Below are 22,545 nucleotides of genomic sequence, written 5' to 3' on the forward strand. Positions count from 1 at the left end.
CCTAAGTGGAAATATGTTACCTGAAAAATAAACTCAATTAATCGTTACCTTTTTAGTTTATTAGTTTCATCTTCGAAATTACATTCTTCCTGAAATTTTCTCGATAGCAAGTCCTCTTAACGTCGGACGCACACAGAATTTACCTGAAGGTCTTAAATATTTTATTCAAGCGTATCCTGAAAAATACTGAACGTTAATAACATAATTTATCAAGTCACTATAGCTTTATACTGAATTTAATCGGAGAAATTAGACTGTGTATTTGTTTACGGCTGTCAGTGTATTCGCACTGAGCGCTCGATCAGCTGTAGGCGCGTGACGAAGGAAGTAATTGTTTGCGGTCAACGACTGCCTTGTGCGGCGCGCAGACTTCATTGTTGCTTTGAGTATGTGCCGCCGCCGGAACACGGCGCGGTATCCTTGTACTCTCCATGTGTTTACGTATAACTGTTAGTTTCTAGAAAGAATGTCATTCCAAAAAAATTTTAATGTTCGATATATGATGTACTCCCTTAGAGCGTCGAGATTTAAGAGTTTCTACTTCAACAGTGTTATCATGAATAATTTTGCGAACTCTATATGGACCGTTATAAAGCAGAAAAAATTTGCGACACAAGCCTTTTCCTTTGTGAGACAAACGATGAGACTTAATTAACACCTTTTGACCAACTGACAAGATTTTTTAAACGACCAGGACGTTTAGCTGATTTCTCTCTTCTATCAGCCACAGACGCAATATTTTGTAGAGCCAGGTTGACAACTTCAGAATGCCGCAGTTTCCGTGTAGGCGGAAAAGGAACGATTTCAGAAATGCGATTTGTCGGTGCTTTATTTTTTAATATCAATATAGGCGGTAAAGAAGTTGAATCATTAGGGAGTTCATTCAGAATGTTTTGAAAAATATGAAGATACTGATCCCACGTTCTGTGATTCTGATGACAATACAGTCGACACAATTTATTGATTTCCTTCATCCATCTCTCTGAAGCGTTAGATTGAGGGTGAAAAAGTGAAATGAAAATTGGTTTAATCTTACGACGCCGTAGAGTACGAAGCCAAATTTTAGAGCGAAACTGTGATCCATTATTTGATATAACCTTATCAACATGACCCACTTCTTTAAGAAAATGGTTGATGAAAGCGTTAGATACTGAACGAGCTGTTGCTTTGCGTAAAGGTGTAAAACACACATATTTTGATGTCAATTCCACTGCTACGAAAATGTACGCAAAACCATTAGTAGAACGAACCACTGGACCAAACAAATCGACTGCAGCTATGTCCTTTAATTTCGCTGAAATGATAGGAAACAACGGTGCTCTATGAGAAATAGTTGGCGGCTTAGCCTTTTGACATAATTTCCATTTGGCAACAACAGATCGAATACGTTTTTCCATATTACTGAAGTAGCAATTTTCTCTTAATTTATGAAAGCATTTTCTGGGACCAAAGTGTGCATAACTGAAATGTGTGTACCAAATCAGTTTATTAACCCACTCATCAGGAATACAAACTAACCAAACAGAGTTGTCGACCGATTTTCGTTTAAAAAGAATGTCATTACGAACTAAATAATACTGTCTGATCGCTACGCTTTCCTTTCTCCTCCACTTCTCCTTAATGTCCTTCCAGATTGGATCCTTATTTTGCTCCTTAGCGATGTCCTGGAGCGAAGACAAAATAAAATTCTCAAACGCAACACCTTGAATATACATCAAACAATAATTGTTTTCCTTGCAGTCCTCTTCAGCACTTTGTTTCAAACCCATAGGTGCACGTGATAAAGCATCAGCAACAATATTTGAAGATCCCTGTATGTAAACAATACTAAAATCAAATTCCTGTAGGTACAGCGCCCATTGTGACAATCTTCCATGAGTTAATTTTGTTGACATAAGAAATTCCAGAGCTCGATGATCGGTGTAAACCTTAGTATATCTGCCAAACAAAAATGTCTGAAATCTTGTAAAAGCCCAAACAACAGCCAAAGCTTCAAGTTCCATAATCGAATAATTCTTTTCGGATTTAGAGAGAACACGACTTCCAAATGCAATAGTCTTCTGTACTACAACGCCGTTTTCTTCTATCTCTTGAAATAAATGTGCACCTTGGCCTTTGTATGATGAGTCCGTCGCCAAACAAAAATCTTTAGATAAATCCGGATGTGAAAGAAGTGGAGCAGCAACTAAAGCATCACGAAGTTGTTCAAATTCTGAGTGAGCTTCCTCATCCCAACACCAATTAGAATTCTTTCCAGATAGTTCACATAAACGAGGTGTGGCCAAATTGTCCAATCTAACAAAGCGTCTAAGAAAATTACAGACACCAAGGAAACTACGAACATCACGTTTTGTGGTAGGAACAGCATAATTATGAGCAGCGTCTAGTTTTTCTGGATCAGGAAGAATACCTTCTGTAGAAATAATGTGACCAAGAAATTTCACCTGAGAACGACCAAATTCAGAATTTTCCAAGTTCACTGTAATGCCAACTCTTGCAAAGATACGTAATAATGAATTCAAAATTTTGTTATGCTCACTCCAAGAATGTTTAGCAATAAGAATATCATCAACATATGAAGTAATATTGTCACGAAGATAAACAGGTAAAATTTCGTTTAAACTACGAATGAATGCTGCTGAAGATACAGTAAGTCCAAACGGTAATTTCCGAAACTGGTAACAGTTACCAAAAGCTAAAAAGGCAGTGTATTTTCTACAATCAGTGTGGGGTTCTATTTGCCAAAAACTTGCGCGCATATCAAACGTTGATAAAACTTTAATTCCATGGAAATGTTGAAGAAGTTCATCTAAATTTTGTGGACGGTCAGTTTCAGGAATGATGATATCATTTATCTGTCTGGAATCCAGAACCAAACAAATTGACCCATCCTTTTTAAGAACGACATGTAATGGGCTGGTATAAGGACTAACTGCTGGCTCAATAATGCCTTGATCTAACATGTATTGAAGTTCACTCTTAACCCTATCTCTGTAAGCCAAAGGAATAGCATACGTTTTCCCCCGAAATGGTGTGTGTTCTTTTACTTTAAATAAATATTGTAAGCCTTGTAAAGTTCCTGTGTCATGACTAAATACTGTAGCATCTGAAGTCAAAATTTGGTGCAGTTCTTCTCTTGCAATGTCATCTGGCAATTCAGCTTTATTAACCTTTTCATTAATTAATTTTTCGCTATTAATTATATCATCCATCGCGTCTCTGTATCTATTGCCGTTGTCATGAATGAACACATTGTCGTCATAATGCTCAACGAAAACATCAGAAGCAAGAAACCTTAAACATTTTGTATCTGATTCAGATCTTGCTAAACACTCGAAAAATTTCAAACATTTCGGCATTCCGGCAACAGTCAAATTCACACTTCCTTCTTTAAAGTTCAAAATTGCCTTATGTGTGTTAAGAAACTCCATACCTAATATAATTTGTGTACTGAGTAATGGAACAATAATAAAATTAGCAGAAAATTCGTATCCTTGACAAATAAATTTTAGGTTGGTCTGTTGTTTAACTTCCACACTTTTTCCAGAAATAGCGCCTCGAATTGTAGTTTTAGAAACAGGTAACACAGGACAAGCAATGGTTCTTACACATATACGAAAAACTGATTCACTAATGACATTGAATGGGCTCCCAGAATCTAAAACCGCAGTGAACTTATTCTTACCCACACATACTTCAACAACAAGATGTAAAAATGCGTCTACATTATTTTCCTTTTCGTCTAGCAAAATTTCTCTCATGTCTTCCAGGCGTAGCGTAAAGTCGTAGTGTCATTACTTTCTGAACCCTCTATATTGCTGCCAGAAGCCGAAGCTACATGTCATTGTCCATTGCTTACGTCACGTCTTTGATTATTCGCGTCATTTCCTGGATCAATTTCTACGATTTGCACTTTTCTCTCTGAAGTTCTGTCACGTGGGGGATGCCAATTACGTCCCTTCTGTCTGTTAGATACAAATTCTTGGTTGTGTCTGTTATTAAAATTTCTATTTTCCTGTCTGTCTGCATGACTACTTCTTGTGTAATTTCGACTATCACTTCAGAAATTACTGTTAGACCTACTACCCTGGTTATTTCTGTAGTAAGAATTTCTATTACTGTATGAATAATTTCTGTCTTGATGATACCGATTACTGTTTCCGTATGATTGATCATTCCGGTACGAATTACCGTTATTATAATTGTCTGTGTAATTTCTGTTAGAACGTCTGTTATTGTCATAAGGCTGGTATCTATTGTCCTGTCTGTTACGTCTGTCATTCTCAAAATTACCCATATAACGCCCATTCCGATCACTATCCCTTTTCTCTGAAAATCTATTGTAATTACTGTTACTGAAAAAATTACAGGAAGTCAGGTCGTCGTTGTCATACTCGAGTTCTTGTAGCAAAGTCTTAAAAGTCTCAATGTCGTTTTTACATCTTCCAGCTAAAGCAATTTGTCTTATGGATTGTGGCAGCTTAGTTAAACAAATGCGAATTAATTCAGTCGGGCTATAAGGGCTGGAAAGGAACTGATTCTTTCGAATCATGTCTTCAAATTATTCTGCTGGCGTGCGGAACTCAGACTGTTTAAAATTACGCTGCATAATAAGACTATGTTTGACTCTGTCTTGTGTGTTTTCGGACCAATATGCCGATAGAAATGCATGATAAAAATCATTTAAATTATTACAATCTCTAATAAGTGCGCGCATGCGCGTCGCCGATTCGTTTTCTAAATATCCACACATAAATTCCAGTTTGTGACTTAGTGACCAATTTGGTGGAAGTGCGTACATAAATTGATCTAACCATGAACATGGATGTATGTCATTCTTGGAATTGCGAAAGATCTTAAATTTCCGAACAGTCAAAAAGTGTTTATAGTCAAAGTTTTCGCCTCGTGGCGACAAAGACCTACCGCATCTGTCCCAGTTACAGTGGCGATTATTGTCAAGTTCGCGCGCCTGGCACTCTCTTGTTGCATCCCGTAAATGAAACAAATTACTTTCTTCAAACCCTTCTGCTATCTGTGATTCTAAATTTCTTCGTGCATGGGGGCTGAATTATTAAAAAGAATGCAAACAATTTTAATTTTCAGTCGCTGTCTGTCCGCTGTCTCGTAACCGTTGGTCCTGACTAGTATTTGTACGCAATCTGGCTGCATAGAACAACAACAAAGAATGAAATGAAATTTCCGTTAACACAATTAATTAATTAAGTCCCCAGCAACTATGAAAGCTACGAAACAACAAGGCACAAGTGTACCTGTTCTGTGTGTGGAAGTGTGATTCAACGTACACATCTGGCACGGTTCTTCCTCAATAAGACCAGATATTTTAAATACCATTTACACTGAAGTAATTAAAAAAAATAAACAGAAATACTGTAATTGCGTAAGGAAACCAGAATTACACTCTAATACAAGAACACAAGCCAGATGCTTTGTTGACTGAACCTGTAATGACGCATTATTTAAGACACTGAAATAATAAAAGAAAAGGGAATTTTTTTACCTTCATATATATTGACTAAAAGCACTCTGATCATTACAATGTCTCCATTCGAACAACATCTGCTGTCTAGCCCATCAAACAAACTGAATAAAACATGGAACAAGCACTCCCTACTACAACATCTCAACACCGACTCGCTACCACCACTCCACAAGCACTGACTACTGCCACATCTCGACAAGCACTGCCAGTGGAGGCGGCCGAATAAAACTCTTTGGCGCAATCTCTAGCGCTGTGGCTCAGTGTAGCCACCTTTCAAGGTAGATCACACAGATCATAGCTTTCTTCAGTGTGTAGTGAAATTGGGTGTAATATGTTTCTCAATAATTATGTTAAGAAAATTAACGTTGCCATAACTGTAGAAACAGCTAAGAGAGAAGATTGTCAACTGTAAAGTAGTTTGGAATAAAGTTTGTGACATGTAAACCAACATTATATTTGTCATTTTCCCCTCTATCCAAATTTTCTCTTACCAATATGCGTAATTGCATTTTTAACACTGAATGTGCATAATCATACTAAGCCTATATTTTACTTACAAAGATTTCGTTTCATTAACAGCAGTATTCTGGTACATATGACAGGGACATAAGGACGTATCAGATTTATGAAATCTCTCTTTTGGCTTTGTTGATTAAAACTTGGTTACATGAGGGACTAAACTATCTGAGCGACAATATCGAACTTTCTCTTGTGAGTCATTTATGTCTCCGTGAATTACAATTTTGTCAAAGTGATTAAAATCGTGATCACCAGAATAATTACTGCATCCTGTCTGCTTTTACTAAAACTATATCTCACTAACTGCTATAGCATACTTTAAAGGCTATGGTGTATGTCGGTTACACTAGCAATGTTTTTCTTAAGAAGCAGTAAAATTTTGTATTTGATCTCATACCCAATAGAAGGAAATCACAGAGAGTTGCAGCCAGCGTGTCATGCATTTGGCACAATAGCCTACAGGAATGGCACACAGACTGACAGTCGAGAACTAAGTCTGTTACGCTCTCATGGAAGAAGTACACGTTCTTGCACTGATGCTGGTTTGCAGCGACAGCCTAGTGGCGGTGACGTCACAGTTGTGATTTGTTTCTTGTGTCTTCGTTATCATATTCTCTGTTGAAGGGTTCAACGGTTGATACGTTATTAACTGACTTTAAAGATGCTAACGTCTCTGCGATAAGTTATCAGCGCCTCGTAACCATGAAACGGCATACTGCGGATTATAAAATAAGCTGTTTCATGTTTAAATTGTCAATTATTGACGATAACAACTCATTCCTAAGAACACTCTTATAAGAAGACATTAACCGTCGATAAATCATTATGTGACTTTTATTTAGCAACGATTATAATAAATCATTCCAAGAACGACGTTTTCTGTAAACATCCCGTACGCGAAGATAAAGTCCTGTGAGAGGCCCATATTGAACGCAAACGAAATTCGATAGCCGTGTTCGATTTTTGCGTATGACGTCAAAATTACGTCACGTGTGCAAGAAGTAAAGTGAAACGAGTGTTACCTCATTTGTTGTGAAAAAAGAAATACAGGCAGAGATTTCAATACCATGACCTCCTTCATAATGTTTCATTTTCAAACAGTCAAATAATTCCTTCTGTTTACAGTGATGAAATGTTATTTCAAGCGATTAGTTACTGTGTCGAAATAAACACTGTGACACATCTAATTGCAAGTTCATGTCATTTTAGAGTAACATTGCGCCAGCAAAAAATTACCACTGTTCTAGTACATTGATTATTCTGAATTGGGGCATTATAATTACGTTAATGATTTTTTTTGTTCCCCTTGATTTGCAGCATTTGTTAATTAAGTAGCTAATTCGGAAGCTAGTGTTTTGAGGAAATAAAATATTTCATGCCAAATGATTGCTATCAATAATAGTGTTCCTAGGCGAATGTACGTACGGACCTAGCACAGCTGAGGTCAGGCAGTCTGTGGCTGAGGGTAAGTGGAGCAACATCTGTGTCTCATGTCGTAAGCTGTGTGCCGTAGTACAATAACAAACATTCTGAAATATTCGCGCTATTTGTGTACGGTTCGTTTTCTTCAACTCTGGGCTTCATTTGTGACTTTTTTGACAGTAATCAATAATTAACTCTGAGTGAAAACTTATTAGAGGAACATCCGTGATTATTGACTCTCATGAACAATGACCGCTTAGCAGAGCAGTGTTGACGGACTTGATTATTTTTGTGCACTATCTTAAGTGTTTCGAGTTCTCTAACTGTGTATGAGGGCAGTGATATGGTGAACTAATAGGTTAAATGTTTGTCACAGGTAAACTTTTTTCAGCTACTGGACTGTGTCGTGTCCTTACTAACGCTAGGACAATGTGACAATCTATGAACCTGTGTAGCAGGTAGTACTCTGCATTCCTTTGATTCGAACTATATGTGAGACACAAATCTGGCCATATCGGTGAACACTTTACGCTGAGAGTGTAATTAAAGATTAAAGTGTTTTAAGTCTACCTCTAGTGTCGACCACAATATCGCTATCGACTATTAGTAGAAGTAACATCTTTCAGGAAATTTTGGAGTCAGTTCAGCTATCGAGAAGAACAATAGAGGATTATGCAGAAGGAAGTACAATTGTTCTACACTCTTCCAAATTATTCGAAAAGTACTGTAGGTGCAATTATAAATAAGCATAAATATTCATTCTAAGCCTCCAATTAGCCACGAATTAAAACAGTACTGTAGGCTTACTATGTTTTTCTTTTACAGACTGCAGAATGACAGAAACGTCCAAAACCAGGTTCTCAGGAATATGGCACGAAACCGGTCATTCGAATGAAAATCAAGAAGATATTAGAAGAAATTACTTCTCGACTAAATGGACACAGGAAAGCTGCAAGGAAGTATTACATTCCAAGACAAACCATTGTGAACAATTTGAGAAACAAGAATGACGGAAAAGCTGCAATGCCCACTGTTCTTACCCAGATTGAAGAGAGACGTTTTGTAAAAGACTGTATCAGTGTCAGTGATACGGTTCTTCCAATATCAATATCTGACTTCAAGTGCATGGTTAAATCATGTCACCTGAAAAAGAACAGTAGACTGCCTTGCTGATAATATGCTTGAATTGGCCTGGGGAAAGGCATTTTTAGAGAGACATAGTTCTGAACTGTCTCACAAATTTACAGTCAATATTTAAACGAAGGGTGCTGCTGTAAATGAGAATGTAATCAATATCTGTTTTAGAGAAATACCAAGCTGAGGTTAAAGGCGGTCCTGCTGAAAAGTTTACAGTTTTGATGAAAATGTGTTTCATGACATACCAGCAAAAGAAAGCTCTTATTTCGTTGGACATGTCGACGTCCTGAGAAAACTGAGGACACCTCAAGACCGTGCTTCACTCTTATGTTGTTGGGGAATGCAGCAGGAGAATTCCTTCCGCCTTATCTTACTGATAAACGTAAACGAAAATGGACTGACTGGATATACAGCCACCTCCTGGAACGCAAATAAACACAGCAGAGTGGGTGGCTAGAACAGAGTTGATTGACAATTGAATTCAAACTCACTTCCTCATGTTTGCCTCAAATAAGGAGTGAAGGAGATTAATATTTGAAATATTCTCTCTTCTCAAATCTCAATGAAATCTTCAGAGCTTTGTGAGAAAAAGAACATATAGTTCATTTGCATTCCACCGAACGCTACTAGTCTTCTGCGATCTTCAGATCTTGTTCATTTTTCTCCTCTGAAGAGATTCTTTGTTACAGCGTTTTCTGAAGGGTACATTTAGCGGCGCATTGGCGAATATTTTGCGTTTAGGTGAACAGACAACTACTACAAATTTAGTGAAAGGATTGAGAAATGTGGATGTTAAATGCGATGGGAAACTTAGAGTATCTCCCTGTTGCGCTAGAAAGAAGTTTTGTGTTATGATACATGTGGGAACTGAATTCCAGAAACGTTCGGGGACGGCGAGAAAGACAGTCAGACTCTAATGTGAGGATCGCCAAAACGTATATGTTCCCCATAGAACCAGGGATGATATGGACATTGTTTCGGGAGAGGATGTGCATGAAAAAGAAAAAAACATATTTCATAGCCATGTTCTTATTTAGTTTGAAATGCTGTTTAATTCGCCTAAACTTTGAAGAGTGGTTTATATTTCATCAGTCTGACCCTTTGTGGGGAACTAATGTATCAGTAAAGAAGTCGATGTTCTTGCATACAGGTGTTAATAGTACATAGTTAACCAACATGTAGTGCCGTGAGCAAAAGACTAACTACCGCCCTGCCATCTGTTGGCAACGCCAGGCAACAGTTGTGTGGCCCGCCTTTCACCGACCAGTAGCAGCCGACAGCTGGAAGTCACATTTATTTCGCATTTTGACGTCTTGTCAGATAGTATTTGAAGTAGAGTTCAACTCCACAATGATATATCTCTTGTTCTTTAAAGACTTTGATGTAAGGGCTCGAATATTTGCAGTACTTATCACAAAAATATTTAATACTCGTTATGGTAGTTCGTGGCAAATGCTATATAGTTCGCAGCTATGGCGCGTGAATGCTGAAATTATTGTTTATGTGCGCAATACTACTTCATTAACTTTTAATTTTTGAAGAGGTGCGTCTTATTGTGGTGTGTACCTCGTAACGTGGATCAAGCATTTGCAATGCATGTGTGATATTGATAACCTAGAGCTACGGAGTAGGCTGTCTTGCTTATGAGTTGGTTCATACTATGTCGGATGAATGAGGACACGAGAATATGAATGCCATGTTGTGAACATTATTTAAAATTAGGTAATCGTGTTCAGCATACAGAGTTTCATTGAAATATCAATATGTTAATCCGTTCACAATCGAGAAGCACTATAACTGACGCGTTTCGAACGAGCAAGACAGAATTACTCTGCAAGAAAAAAAGAAAAGCGCTATAAAATGTTCTACAATGGTGATTGTTGTATCCTAGCCAGTAATGCCAACCGAGCCCGCTGCCAAAAGGTTGGCAGCATCAAAGTACGGACGCCGTCCGTATAAGCAGCGCCAGCGAGACAGCAAATCGCCGCAAGTCTGCGCGCGCCACCGCTGGCTTCTGGCTTCTTAAGCGCTGGAGTCGCGAGCGCTAGGGCAGTTCTGTATTCGCCGCTCAGTTGTATACTCGCCACCGATTTGTGTACTTACTAGTCAGTTGTGTGTTCATCGCAGCAGAGTTGTTGTTTGTCGTCAGCCGACGCTGACCTAGCCGCTCCGACTCGAACTAGACAGATTTCTGTAGACACCGAGTTCACTACTGTGTTTCTGTATCTTCATGAATAAAGATAAGTACCGACTTATTTAATCAGAGTGTTTGGGGTTTCATCTTTCTGTTTACTGTTCCAGCGGACAGGTCGGCCCGCTATTAAAAGTGTGGCGGTGACTTCGTAAGCCATTTCTACAGCCAAGTGTTTGTCGCTACGAACACCGCCACAAAACTGGCGACGAGGTCTTCCGAACTCGTGTGCAGGGCTGGTTCAACTTGTTCTTGTTATACTAATTATAGCGATAAACTTTTGGGGGCTGGTTTAATTTGTGTTCACTATGTCTGCCGAATTACAACAGTTGATCTTGTTACAGAGTCAGCAAATACAAAGTCTGGTGGAAGCAATCGCCAAACAAACGGCTAATCCTCCAACACAAAAGGAACAAGCACAGGCAGCACCACAGTTCCGGGCTTTTGATGAATCCAGAGAAGAATGGCGAGAATATTTCGCGCAGTTGCAGGCGCACATGACAGTCTACAAAATCACAGGTACTGAGCGGCAGCTTTATTTAATTTCCACTGCAGGCGTGGAAATCTATCGACTACTTTGTAAGTTGTTCCCGGGATTTCAGCCAGAAGCTTTAGACTGTGACGTTGTTGTTAACAAGCTTGCTGAGTATTTCGAGTCGCGAGTTCATGTGGCAGCAGCCAGATTCAAGTTCTTCAGATTAAAGAAACTGCCACATCAATCTAATAAACAGTGGTTAACAGATTTACGGGGCCTCACCCGTCAGTGCCGATTTAATTGTGTGTGTGGAGCTTCCTACAGTGATGTCATGTTACGAGACGCTATTACTCAAAACATTGCAGATTCTCGTATTCGTGCTGCTATCTTAAAGTTGCCTGACCCGTCCTTAGAGACTGTGACGAACATCATTGAAGCCCAAGATACTTTTGACTATGCTGAGTGTGAGTTAGATCAGCCATGTATTTCTCAAATTGCCTGTGCTAAGCAAGTTATGTCACGCCCGCGGCCCCACCGGCAGAGTCAGACTGTAAACACTGGCCGGCCGCGTCATGTTAAACACATTCGTCAGCCGCGTGTGCAACATGATAGAGTTAAGTCTTGCCCTAAGTGTGTTCTTGCTCATCCTCGTGAACGTTGCCCGTTAAGAAACGCGGTTTGTCACTTTTGTCAAAGGAAAGGACACATTCAGACTGTTTGTTTGCGTAAACGCATGAACAATTCTAGTGCTGCCCAGCCCATGGATATTCATGTTCTTCAAAGCCAGCCCGCCCAGAAGGTCGCGTTTAAAGACTCTTCCACGGTTCATGTGGGTAATAAACTTGTTCGGAATAAGCCACCCACCCAGCCCTCTGCTATGCGACCCAAGCGTAATTCAAACGCTGTAAAAAGTGATGTACAGACTGCAAGTGACGCGGGGGTTGTTGTTCCACCCGCCCGCCCCACGAGTTGTCGTAAGCAGCGGACACGCGCTAAACGCGCTGATTTTGTGTCTTCCGCCTCCACTGCACCGATCCAGAGACAGTGTAATAAACTATTTGTGAAGCTACGCATCCAGGATAAGACCTTCAATTTTCAATTAGACACTGGTGCGTCTGTGACTCTCATAAATAGTGCTACGTATGCGGCTATCGGCCGCCCTAAACTTTCAGCGGCAAAACATTCTTTGGCTACTTATAGTGGCGAACAAATTCCTGTGTTAGGTGTATGTAGCGTGCCAGCCACATTCCGTGGCAATACAAAAACAGTTTCATTCACAGTGCTCCGCGCTACAGACAGTGTAAACATTTTCGGATTGGACTGTTTTGACTTGTTTGGCCTGTCTATCCAAGACAATGTGTTGCAAATTAATTCGGTTGTTGTTCCTCAAGACAGCATAACCAATTTGTGTAAACGATACAATGACATATTTAAAGACGAACTAGGTTGTGCTGCGAACTTTGTCGCTCATATTACGTTAAAAGATAATGCTCAGCCTCGATTTTGTCGTGCTCGTCCAGTGCCTCACGCCCTCCGGGCACCTGTAGAAGATGAACTTCGTCGTTGGCAAAACAACGGTGTTATTCAACCCGTTTCAGCGAGCCAGTGGGCTTCTCCCTTAGTTATTATAAAGAAACCGTCTGGCAAGTTACGTTTGTGTGCTGATTTTAAGTCGACAGTTAATCCTCAGACTGTCATTGATTCTTTTCCTTTGCCTAGACCGGACGAGCTGATGGATAAGTTAGGGGAAGCTCGTTTCTTTTCCAAAATTGATCTCCGTGAAGCATATTTGCAATTGCCCCTCGACGAGCAATCACAACAATATTTTGTCATAAACACGTCGTTGGGGTTGTTCCATTTTCTGCGTTTGCCTTTTGGTTGTGCGTCAGCTCCAGCTGTTTTTCAGCGTTTTTTGTCACAACTTCTGGCTAATGTGCCATCGTGTTGCAACTATTTAGACGATATTGTTGTGTCCGGTCGGACGCCTGCTGAACATTTCCGTAATTTGGAGTGTTTGTTTAAAGTGTTGTCTCAGGCAGGCCTACGTTGCAACTTCGATAAATGTTCATTTTTCCTTACGGAGATGGAGTATCTGGGACATGTTATTAATGCTCAAGGCATTCATCCCTCCCAGTCACATTTAGCAGCTATTCGTGATTTGCCCGCCCCTCACAATCTGCAGGAATTGCAAGCAGTTCTTGGCACATTGACATATTATATTAGGTTTATACCTAATGCATCACAGATTGCTGCACCGTTGCATCGTCTCCGCCGTAAGAATGTTCCGTTTGTGTGGTCAGCTGATTGCCAATCAGCCTTTCAGCAGCTTAAAGAGGCTTTATTGAATGATCGTTGTCTGGTCCATTACGACCCTAACAAGCCTCTGGTATTAGCTTGTGATGCCTCTTCTTACGGCCTCGGTGCTGTGTTGTCTCACCGCGTCGGTAACACCGAACGTCCTATTGCGTTCACATCTAAATTGCTAACCAAAGCTCAGTGTAGTTATAGCCAATTGGACAAGGAAGCGTTGGCTATTGTGTTCGGTGTCACGAAATTCCATCACTACCTCTATGGTAGACCATTCTATTTGGTAACAGATCACAAGCTCCTGACGTCTCTGTTTCATCCGTCTAAACCAGTTCCTCAGCGGACAGCTCAAAGACTACAACGTTGGGCTCTTTTGTTATCACAATACCAGTATGAGATACTGTATCGCCCTACAGCTCAGCACGCAAACGCTGACGCGCTTTCTAGATTGCCGATTGCTGCGGATGATGTCTTCGATTCCTCCGAAGACTCTTGCCATCAGATTGACGCCGATGAGCATCAATCCCTCCGGGATTTTCCGATTGATTATCGTCAGGTGGCACGTGAGACAGCTACGGATCCTCATCTGAGTTTACTATTACGTTTTGTTCAACGTGGTTGGCCGTCCAAGGCAAAGGACATATCGGATCCTGTGGTTCGTCGCTATTATCCGCAACGTCATCTGTTGTCTGTTTCGCACGGAGTTTTGCTGTTACGCACCGAGAATGACCAGCTTCGTGTAGTGGTTCCCCAAGTGCTCCAATCAAAGGTCCTCGACTTGTTGCATCAAGGTCATTGGGGAGTGGTCCGCACCAAGCAGCTTGCCCACCGTCATTGTACATGGATCGGCATTGATAAGCAGATTACGCAGATGTCTACAGATTGTTCGACGTGTGCCGAACACCAAGCTGCTCCGCCTCAACGCTATTTTGAGTGGGCACGCCCTGCCGGTCCCTGGCAGCGAGTACATATTGATTTCGCTGGTCCATATTGGAATTCTCGTTGGCTCATCGTGATAGATGCATTTAGTAATTTTCCGTTTGTTGTGCCCATGCAGTCTACAACGTCTGCACAAACTATACAGGCGTTGACTTCAATTTTTTGTATTGAGGGTCTTCCAGAAGTTTTAGTGTCTGACAATGGTCCACAATTTACCTCTGCTGAATTTGAAAGTTTTTGTTCTGCCAATGGCATCGAATGGTGCAGCGGAACGTTTTGTACGCACATTCAAGGATCATATGGACCGCCTTTGTGCTACGCACTCTCGTCAGCAGGCCCTCATCACGTTCCTGTCGTCGTACCGGACCACGCCACGCGACGGCCCTTCGCCTGCGGAGCTTCTCCACGGCCGTCGTCATCGCACCCTACTACGGTTGTTGCACCCCCCGGATCGACCCGCCGCTTCTGAGCATCGCACGTGTTTTCAGCGCAACGACGCCGTTTTTTTCAGAGTTTATCACGGTCGCCGTCGTTGGGAACGTGGTACCGTGATAAGTGTCCAGGGTCGCGGTTTTTATACTGTTCAAGGTGCTACTGGGGTGCACAGGAGGCATCAGAACCAGTTGCGCCGCGCTGGCCGCCCGGATTCTGCCGCTCGCTCCTTGTCCACAGATTTGGTCCGCGGCGGGTTCCAGCAGCGCCTTCCGACTTCGCTGCCGCCCCCAGGGCAGCAGCAGCAGCCGTCGCCGCTACCACGCCGACAGCCCGTCCCGTTGATGCCTCCCACGCAGCTTCATTCGGGAGCGCCCCAGGTGGTCGCTCCGGCGCCTGCGGTCCCTCTTCAGTCGCCACCGCCTTCGGAGCTGATGGACGTCGACCCCTCAGCCGGGCCGCCTCCCCAAGCGGTGGCTGTGCAGCCTGTCCTGCAGCCGCTTTCCTTGGGCACCCCCAAGGAGTCTGACACCGCAGCGCCTTGTCCGGCGCCCACTCAGCAGCCGTCGACGCAGCGTCAGGAGACGCTGCCTCTCTTCGTGGGTCCCGACGCCCCGTCGCGTCCAGTACCAGAAGCTGCGCCCGTGGTCACAGGCATGCACCCTGACCTCGGTTTTCAGTCGGTGTTTCCCGAGGCCCCGCACAGCCAATGCTGGGGTGCGGACCGGGGACTGCCACCGACAACAGTCTCCGCCCTGGTCTCTTCTGCTACGCCTGCGGCCAGACCCCTCCCCCGCCGTCGACGCTCGCCACGTCATTATTCAACGACGGTGCGGCGATTTGGGGGGGAGGAGTGTTGTATCATAGCCAGTAATGCCAACCGAGCCCGCTTCCAAAAGGTTGGCAGCATCAAAGTACGGACGCCGTCCGTATAAGCAGCGCCAGCGAGACAGCAAATCGCCGCAAGTCTGCGCGCGCCACCGCTGGCTTCTGGCTTCTTAAGCGCTGGAGTCGCGAGCGCTAGGACAGTTCTGTATTCGCCGCTCAGTTGTATACTCGCCACCGATTTGTGTACTTACTAGTCAGTTGTGTGTTCATCGCAGCAGAGTTGTTGTTTGTCGTCAGCCGACGCTGACCTAGCCGCTCCGACTCGAACTAGACAGATTTCTGTAGACACCAAGTTCACTACTATGTTTCTGTATCTTCATGAATAAAGATAAGTACCGACTTATTTAATCAGAGTGTTTGGGGTTTCATCTTTCTGTTTACTGTTCCAGCGGACCGGTCGGCCCGCTATTAAAAGTGTGGCAGTGACTTCGTAAGCCATTTCTACAGCCAAGTGTTTGTCGCTACGAACACCGCCACAAAAGTGATCATTTCCCTTGTAACGTGTAACATAATAAAACGTGCTTCAACTTCTTTCTGTTGCATCAGAACACTTTCGATACTGGAATAGAATTCGATGAATTAAAAATGTTCGATTGAAGGCGAGACGAACGACATAACCAGGCAGTCCGACGGCTCATTCAACTCTCGATAGCCAGGCGTGCAGAAGACTGCAGGGGGTTGAGCCCACAGCTTCTGATACACAGGCCTCACGGTCAACTGTGACGTCATTGCCGATAGACCGTCGCTGATTGCCGCAAAAGCCTGCAGTTCTTTCGTGAAATTGCAAAAAAATCACGAGACTTAGTTCTCGACTATCAATGCCACTTACAATGAAACTGTGTCGCTCTTTTATCGTTTAAAAAGACACAATGCCTCTCCTGTATGCTGTTGTGCAAAATGCATGTTACGCTGGTTGCAATGCTCTGTGATTTTCTTCTATTGTGTTTGAGATCATTTGCAGAATTTTACCGGTTGTTAACAAAAACGTTGGGAGTGAAACCGCCATATGCCACAGCCTGTAAATTATTCTACGTGATGGAGATAGTTTTAGTAAAACTTATCAGATAGGATGGAGTAATTATTCTGGTGACCATAAGCTTAATTACTTCGACAAAAATATAATTCACTGAGACATAAATGACTCACCAAAGATCGTATCGATGTTGTCGTCAGGATCAGATTAATTCTAGAGCCTCATGTAACCAAGATTTAGTCAAAAAAGCAAAAAGAAAGATTTCATAAATCTGATACGTCCTTCTGTCTGTGTCACGAGAACTGTCAAATATGTACCAGCATACTGCCGTTAATGAAATGAAATGCTTATAAGTAAAATGTAGGCTTAGTATTATGCACTTTCAGTTTAACAACTCAATTACACGTATTGAGAAGAGAAAATTAGGAATGAGAGGAAAATGACAAATGTAAATGATTGTTAACCTGATACAAAATTTATTTCAAGCTACTTTACATCTGAAAATTTTCCCTTTTTGCTGTTATTCCGCTACTGCTAATTATTGAGAAACATATTACACGATACTTTTACCACCCACTGAAGAATTCTGTCGTCTATGTGATCTACCTGACTATAAGAAAACTCCCTTCGGAAAAAGTCTTCTTTTTTTATTTCATCAGGATCTATAATTAAAAAGGACATCTAATGAAGCTGTGTTGAAGTTCTCGGGAGACCAAGCTTTTACCAACCAAATAAGCAGAAATAACAACATTAATAACCTCATTACCCTGCATTGTTTTCTAATGCTGATAATATATAATCTCTCTCTAAATATGTTTTACATGTGTCGTGTCTCAGATTCTTAAGAACACCATTTGCACAGTGCCCTGACAAGTATGTGTAAGAAAAGGCAAATATTTCTGAACAGACTGAATTTGATCCTCTCTGAAATCGATTATACTGACAAAGTTTGGTGGTGGGGCCGTGAGTCGTGCTTGGGTAACTCAGTTGGTAGAGCACTTGCCAGCGAAAGGTAAAGGTCCCGAGTTCAAATCTCGGCCCGGCACACAGCTTTAATCTGCAAGGAAGTTTCAATATTAAAAATGTTCCACCATGCACAAATTAATTTTGATGAATTTAGCAGCGCTCTCAAAACTTTCAGTAAGATGATGTTCCCCCAAGGCTACCAAACCTTGAACAGTCCTCTCATTGAAAATATCAAGCACAACTTTGAAATTTTCTCACTCCAGGTTGTTTTTATACAGATACTTTAATTTTTTTGGTAAAAATTTGTTATCTGTTTGTACTCCACGTCATGCAGAGAATTTCGCCATAAGGAGTTCTGTAATTTGTGAAACAGTTTTTAACTGTGGGCACTTTATTATCTGATCTGGATCTTCTTTATCGATCCAGTGGTATGTGACGCATTTTAATATGTAAACGAAATGTTAAACTAAAAAAGGGGTTGTGCGTCATTACAAAGAAGATTGTAAACAATTGACAGTTGAGAAGGGGAAGCAAAGAATGACGTGGCCCATGTGTTAATTGAACTTTTGTCACTAACATCACAGACTAATCAGTGAACAACAAGAACTAATTCACAAATAAATAGGAGCTTGTGTTTTGAATACAACAGTTAATTGCCCCCTAGCTGCTCAACTGCTGAATGTGTTTGCAAATGCAGACAAATCTTATGCTGTATATTAGGATCGGGTAGCGCAAGACAATTTGCGCTCCTTATAAACTCGTAAGTGTGTGGTGATATTGAAAATAAAATGCTACAAGACATAATGTAATCTGGGGAGTATCTTAACCCTTCTTTTGGACACCCATTCATTTCACTTGCTAACAAAAAAATTAATATTCCTACTTTCAGTTTTATCAAAAAAATTTAACTTTTTTTCAAATAATTGGTTATGAATAGTAAGTAGTCCGTTTCTGAAGTATCTTTGTTCTCTCTGATGGTTTTCCAAGTTATCTATAACGTCAATTAAGTCATTTAATCCTACTTTGCATGACCTATATTTTCTGCACATTTACATACCCTGGTTCCAATGGACCCATAATGTATAAATCGAGAATTTAAATAGAAATGTATTCTGTGGACATTAACATGCAGAAATATTTTGTTTTAAAGCTTATCAGTATAATAGAAGACAGCTGCGATTGTTTTTAACACTTATCTACATCTACATCTACATCTACATCTACATTGATACTCCGCAAGCCACCCAATGGTGTGTGGCGGAGGGCACTTTACATGCCACTGTCATTATACTGAAAAACAAGCCACCAGTATTATCACAGACTGTTCTGGGATCGGTGGCTATAGTATTCACGAAGAACAAATCAATAAGGAAACAAGGATAATAATTTTTACAATTGTTTCGCACCACACTGCTATGGTCTTGCCACACGTTTTGTGCATTTACAGAACACTGTCCTTTGGAGCAGGACACAATAAACAGCGACTCTTCTGATGACTGACAGTGCTGCTATTGTTACTACTGCTGTTTTGTGTTTTAGGAATAGTAATAAACTTCTCCATTTCCAGGTATATGGATTTCTATTGAAGGGGGTTAGACGATAAACAGTTGGATCAACTCCACTGAAAGGTCTTTGATGAAAAGTCTGCGTAAAGTCGCTTTGTGTGTACATCCCTTATGTAGCACCAGAGAGCCATTGGCCACCGTTTAGTTCCTCTTTTGCATGTATAATCACGCACTAGTTGATCCATAATATCCACACCATCCTTAGTTCGGTTATAAAATTTCACAATGTCAGGGGTCAGGTTTGGATACTGTTTATCTATAGATTTATCATGATGCATGGTCATAGGACTACACACTTGTTTTTCTTTCATGAAAATCGAGCCATTGTCATTTCCTTTGTAAATGCAAATAGACTTGAATTTTCTGCTCTACTCCAAGTAGGCTTAATCTCTTTTGGAATTTCTGTTTTATTCATCCTCATTGTTCCCACAACAATAAGGTTTTGTCACAACAGATATTCGGCCAATTTTGAACTTGTAAAATAATCATCTACAGTAACATTTCTGGCTGTACCAGCAATATTGCCTGCAAGCATCTTCACTGTGGTAAGGCCCAAATTTTTCTGGGATGACTCGCCTGGTTCTCTTCCTGTGTACACAGTCTTGTCAATGGCATAACCAGCTCAGCTTCGCACATCCAGAATATTTTCATTCCATACTTTCCAGTCTTGTTTGGCATATACTGCACAAATTAACAATGGCTCCTAAATGCAACTGGGTGTGCATCCACAGCTACATCGCTTTTAGGTATCATTGTTTTCTTGCACTGTCTGGTAAATATTTTCCATACATTGTATATAGCAGCAAGCTTATCGGTTTGTAACCTAGCCTCTTTCTTCTTTTGTCATCAAATCTAATGAATCTTCTTATTGCCTCAAACCGATTCACAGACATTATAGCACTGTATAACAGATTGGAAAATTTGCATGAAAAAATTCCCTTATTGGAACATCCCAAACCTTATCTACACCATTGTGAAGTAACATTACACAGAAGGCGAACATTTCGTCTGTAGCTTCATCATTCCAGTTTACTTTTTTGGTATACAAAGTCTTCTTGCTTCTAGGTTTTGTGCATCTCACGATTTGATCCGCAATGGCTAGAGGAGTAAATAAATCCCAAGCATCATTGGGAGTGAAAGCGATTACGCCCCTTGCTGGTCTTGGAGTATTTATTCACCAAATTGTGTGCATGCATTTTATTTGGCACTGGGGGGCACTAACCCCACTGCATACCATTTGGAGCAATATATATGGTAGCATTTTCACTGCTTATTTGTCCTGAGTCCTTATTAGCTATGTCATTGTCATCATTATCATCATCATCACCACCACCACTACTTTGTGCTTCTCTCAGAGAGCTGCATGCCGCTGCCTAAGGAACAATTTCACGGTTTTCATCTGAAAGGAAATCATCATCTTCAGCTCCCCACTGACTAACAACTGATTCAAAATTTGGGCTTGATAAGCGTATGCTATCTCCTTTCCTGGTCCTATTTATAGCTGTAGATTCTGACATTATATCTGAAATAATGTGAAGAAATAACCTCTCTTCTTCTGTCGACTGTAGGACTGTAACTGTTGTTCATTTTATTGTTTAGTGTTACAAATGACACTTACCTTTTTCCGAGTTCCTATCGAATATCAAACACACCACTGCTGTGCAGCAGACTCCCACAATATAATACTCGTAATAATCCACTACAGTATTTCGCTCTATTACACCACACAGGAGTACACCATCTGTTTCGAGCTGTAAAAATATATTTCCTGCAATGAAAACAACGTGTAGGTGTACCAACAATGTATTCCCTGAATTTCAACAAAACGTAATCGATTACAACCCAGTCTAATTTGATAACGCTGCAACATAAACCATAACTTTCCTCAGACCCAGTTGTATAAATATGTGGTATAAAGATGACAATGTACATAACACTTAAAACTAATGACACGGATTTCTAATGGTACATTTAATGTGTTACTGAATACTGCAAGAGAGCACAATTTTAAGTCTTTGATATTGTAATTGAAAGTTACTACTGTCTGCTGGCCTGTTGGACTAAGGGTATGCATACCAGGTTCAAATGGTTTATTGTTAATGGGAACTTCCTTGTACCAGGTTTTGTGGTTACACATTACCAAGATGTAACTGAATACTTGGGCCAGTATTCACCACAACAGAGCATTAAAGTGTAAGAATAACTGTTGTTTCTATTAGAGCAAAACTAATGACACTATCTGACTTTATAGTATGCCACTCTTTGAGCAGCCTGATCCCCTCCAAGCACTGAAGAAAAACATACAAGTCTATGAAATGTCTTTCCTGTTCATACTGGGCATAAGTTGTTACATTGGCTACAATAGCTAGTACTTAGTGTCTGTTTTCCAGGCTCTTCCAATGAAAAAGGAGGTGACGAAAGGTACTCCAGAGAGTTAGGTAGAATCCATGGTACAGTTGCTGGTCTAAGGTGAGGTTTCAGAAGAGGCACAGAATATTTCTTTCCTGTGGATGTGTAGAAATATTCACCACGTCTCTTAATGAGGTCATCAGCGAAATGGAGTTTGCAGACCTTGAAATTTTACAAAAACATTTTATTAGCTACAAGTGATAATGCCCAAGAGCAAGGTTGCCACTAACGCACAGATGCTATTAATGTCGGTTACTTTCAGAACAAATTGATCAGTAATGACTCGGTATTTTGAGTTATAAAGCTGCATAAATAAATCACAGTCCACTAGTGATTCTGTACTATATACAGTGAAATAGCTCTGCTATAGGTTGGCATCAGGTCAACTGAAATCACGTTGTTCCTAAACAACTGAACATCATGCTAACACGAACACACGACAAGTTGTTCTTGCTCTCTGTATTAAAGCACTCATACCATGACACAATCTAAGTGACTTGTAAAGACGCTGAGCTTACCTTTGAATTCTGTGTAACCTGGAAATTTTCACGATGTATTGCAGTCAGCTATCCAGTTCTGCTGGAGCTCTGCCCTTTTAGGAGAAAAAAACAGCGCTACTCGTGGCTCATTTTCATAATTGCGTCTGCAACAAGGTACGCAATATTTCTACACCATTTCGAATCATTGCATTTAACTGTCGCATATATGAACAGTGTAAATAAATCAAAGTAAGAAATGCATGCAACTGTGAAAACTTCAATTGGTGAAGACATGTTCCTGCAAAACGCAAGAAAACGGAATGAAATCAGCCACGGCTGGTCC

At 40.9% G+C, this 22,545-nt stretch overlaps 1 protein-coding gene across 1 annotated transcript in view; it reads left to right on the forward strand.

The window, feature by feature from the left end:
* LOC124553244 (YLP motif-containing protein 1-like) overlaps positions 1 to 22,545 on the forward strand; it is a gene marked incomplete at its 5' end in the record, with an annotated part of 63,226 nt that overhangs the window by 34,889 nt on the left and 5,792 nt on the right. The window contains 3 exons of the mRNA XM_047127132.1: positions 11,114 to 11,235; positions 11,992 to 12,218; positions 15,163 to 15,576. Of these exons, the coding sequence (XP_046983088.1) occupies positions 11,114 to 11,235; positions 11,992 to 12,218; positions 15,163 to 15,576 (763 nt within the window). The remainder of the gene's footprint in view (positions 1 to 11,113; positions 11,236 to 11,991; positions 12,219 to 15,162; positions 15,577 to 22,545) is intronic.

Source organism: Schistocerca americana, chromosome 11, assembly GCF_021461395.2.
Source record: "Schistocerca americana isolate TAMUIC-IGC-003095 chromosome 11, iqSchAmer2.1, whole genome shotgun sequence".
Classification (NCBI taxonomy): domain Eukaryota; kingdom Metazoa; phylum Arthropoda; class Insecta; order Orthoptera; family Acrididae; genus Schistocerca; species Schistocerca americana.